This window comes from Phaseolus vulgaris, chromosome 6 (assembly GCF_000499845.2).
Source record: "Phaseolus vulgaris cultivar G19833 chromosome 6, P. vulgaris v2.0, whole genome shotgun sequence".
Classification (NCBI taxonomy): Eukaryota; Viridiplantae; Streptophyta; class Magnoliopsida; order Fabales; family Fabaceae; genus Phaseolus; species Phaseolus vulgaris.
This window is the reverse complement of record NC_023754.2, coordinates 10,935,818-10,938,437: the sequence shown is the minus strand read 5'-3', so window position 1 is coordinate 10,938,437 and position 2,620 is coordinate 10,935,818. Positions and strand designations below refer to the sequence as shown.

The 2,620-nt window shown below is 41.0% G+C and overlaps 1 protein-coding gene across 1 annotated transcript; it reads left to right on the top strand.

Annotated features, from left to right (window-relative positions):
- Window positions 1-254: 254 nt before the first annotated feature.
- On the top strand, window positions 255-1,226 carry LOC137831093 (uncharacterized). The gene has a single exon (XM_068638622.1). The coding sequence runs from the start codon at window positions 385-387 to the stop codon at window positions 934-936; it is 552 nt and encodes a 183-aa protein (XP_068494723.1). The 5' UTR covers window positions 255-384; the 3' UTR covers window positions 937-1,226.
- Window positions 1,227-2,620: the final 1,394 nt, after the last annotated feature.

The following is a 2,620-nucleotide window of genomic DNA, read 5'->3' as shown; positions in this document are numbered from 1 at the left end:
CCCACTCTTTCCAATACTTTTTTTTATTGTTAAAATTTATTAAAAATAAAAAATTATAAATAAAAAACTATTAAAGAAACAAATTGACATATTTATTTTTTTGAATTTTTGAATTAATAATAAAAAATATGTTATAAATACATAACCTTTTTTCATACGTCTCATTATTTTATTGATCTATCTACATCAACACCCATTAAAACTAGTAAAAAAATATAAAAGAAAATAAAGTATTATAGTGATGATGATTTTACCTGGAACAAAGTCAAGTCGTGCTGCAACGTGATTCTTACGACATAAGCGAGAAAATTCTCCTTCCTCGCAACTCCTTTTATCTCTTTCCGTTTCCCCGTTTCACATTTACAGCCAAACACGCCCTACACCATGGCGAGAATAGCTCCTTCCCTTACCGTTTTCCTCTCCTTTCTCTTCCTCCTCACCCTCACACTAGCGCACGATCTCCAAAACCCCTTTCCCGAACCTAAACCTCAATCCGAACCTCTGAACAGTCCCGAACCTAAAACTCAAGACGGCACCGTTTCCTTCACCGTCGCGACCATCGATCCCGTTCCCCTTACGTTCCTCCGCTTCCGTCCGATCAACCGCCACTTCCACCACGTCCATCCGTCGGCGCTTCCGCTTTCACTCCGCTCCGGCCACCGCCGCTGCCGCCACGGCCACGGCCACGGCCACGGCCACGGCCACGGCCTCCAGATCCCTTACGGAAACGACGCGATCGTGCTCGACAAAGCCTCCGCTAGCCGGATCCATCCGCGCTGGGTCACGGTTCACGCCGACGCCGAGGTACGGTCTCTGACGACCGCAGAGCGCTTCGATTCCGTTCGCGAACACCATCACCGCGGCCAGATTCACCACCAGCACCGCGAGGAAAATTCGTTCGCCAAGAAGATTCGCAAGTTTCTGAACCTATTCTGATTTTTTCGACGTAACTGAATTTGTGAGTGACTGTCATGACGCATATATACTAGTTATATACATATATATATATATAGGTAAAATTATGTAAATAAATTTGCATCTATTATAGAGGTGTGGAAAGCATGTATGATGATGTATCATACTATGATATGCTAAGTTTTTATTTTTATGTGATATTTATGAGTTTGAATAGACAATATAGGTTCTTTATAACACTTGTGGTGGATGATGAAGAATGAGTAAGAAATGTTACTTGCTAATACTAATAGTTTGTTTACCTTGCTTCATGATGTGGGACTTTGTTAGTGATTTGTTGGCAAAATATTAGAATTTATATAAGTTTTAATCTGTATGCATTTTTCAATGAATTTTATTATAACTTTCTCTGTACTCATATTGTGGTATAATTGGTAGATATTCTTAAACATGCAAAATATTTTGTATGATGGACTCATAATAATCTTACTTAAACATGCGATTAGAAGTTTAATTTTGAAATCAGAATGGATAATGTCAATTCCAAAGTCAAAATATATAAATGGTTAAAATCAGAATACGTTATTTCATTAATTTTAAAACAATCATTAACATTTTATCATACATAAAGCTATAAAAATATAAATAATCCAATTTTATCAAAATATATCACATATAAGTATATAAACTAATTCATTTATGTCATACATAAACCTATAATTTTAACTTAGAAGGGGTACTCCACTCCTTTGCCTCACCAAAAGCAAACTTGCAAGAAATCCATGATGGAGCTTGCGGTAATCACTCCGGATGGAATCATGGCGGCCAAGGTCATCTGAGTAGGATACTATTGGTCGACCATTCAAGTAGGATACTATTGGCCGACTATCCAAGGTTTTGTGCAGAGTACGTAAAGAAATGCTTGAAATGTCAAGAATTCGACCCCCTACACCACTCAAAACCAGAAGAACTCCACAACATGACGTCACCCTAACCGTTTGCCATATGGGGAATGAACATCATCGACTCTTTCTCACCTGGCAAAGGTCAGACGAAACACCTGTTGGTTGCAGTGGACTACTTCACGAAATGGATAGAGGCCAAACCCCCAGTGCCCATATTAGCCAGAAACGTCCAAAATTTTGTTTGGAAGAACATCGTCTGCAGGTTCGAGCTGCCAAACATGATCGTATCAGATAATGGACAACAATTCATTGACCGAGGGCTCCAGACATTCTATGAGGACCTCGACATCAAGTCTGTGACCAACTCGGTCGAACACCCTCGTACAAATGGCCAAGTCGAGGCGGCCAACAAAGTCCTCTTGAATGTATTGAAGAAGAGACTTGGCGCGACAAAGGGAAGATGGGCAGAAGACCTGGTTGAGGTTCTGTGGGCATATCGGTGCACACCTCAGACGACGACACAAGAGACACCATACAACCTTATCTACGACACCGAGGCCATTATCCCGGTGGAAGTGGGTGAACCGTCCATCAGGCAACAATTGTTTGACTTATCCCTTAATCAGGAAAGCTTGGCGGTCGGACTCTATCTCATCAATAAGCTTCGTGATAAAACCAAGATCCGCGAAGCCGCTTGCAAACTTCGGGCGGCAAGAAGATATAACACGAAGGTTCAACCAAAGAGCTTCCACAAAGGTGACCTCGTCTAGAGGATGCAAAGCGACGCTAGGAAGTTGGAC

What these genes read in the sequence shown, in the direction of transcription:
- LOC137831093 (XM_068638622.1), top strand. Translation starts at nt 385, where the DNA reads ATGGCGAGAATAGCTCCTTCCCTTACCGTTTTCCTCTCCTTTCTCTTC.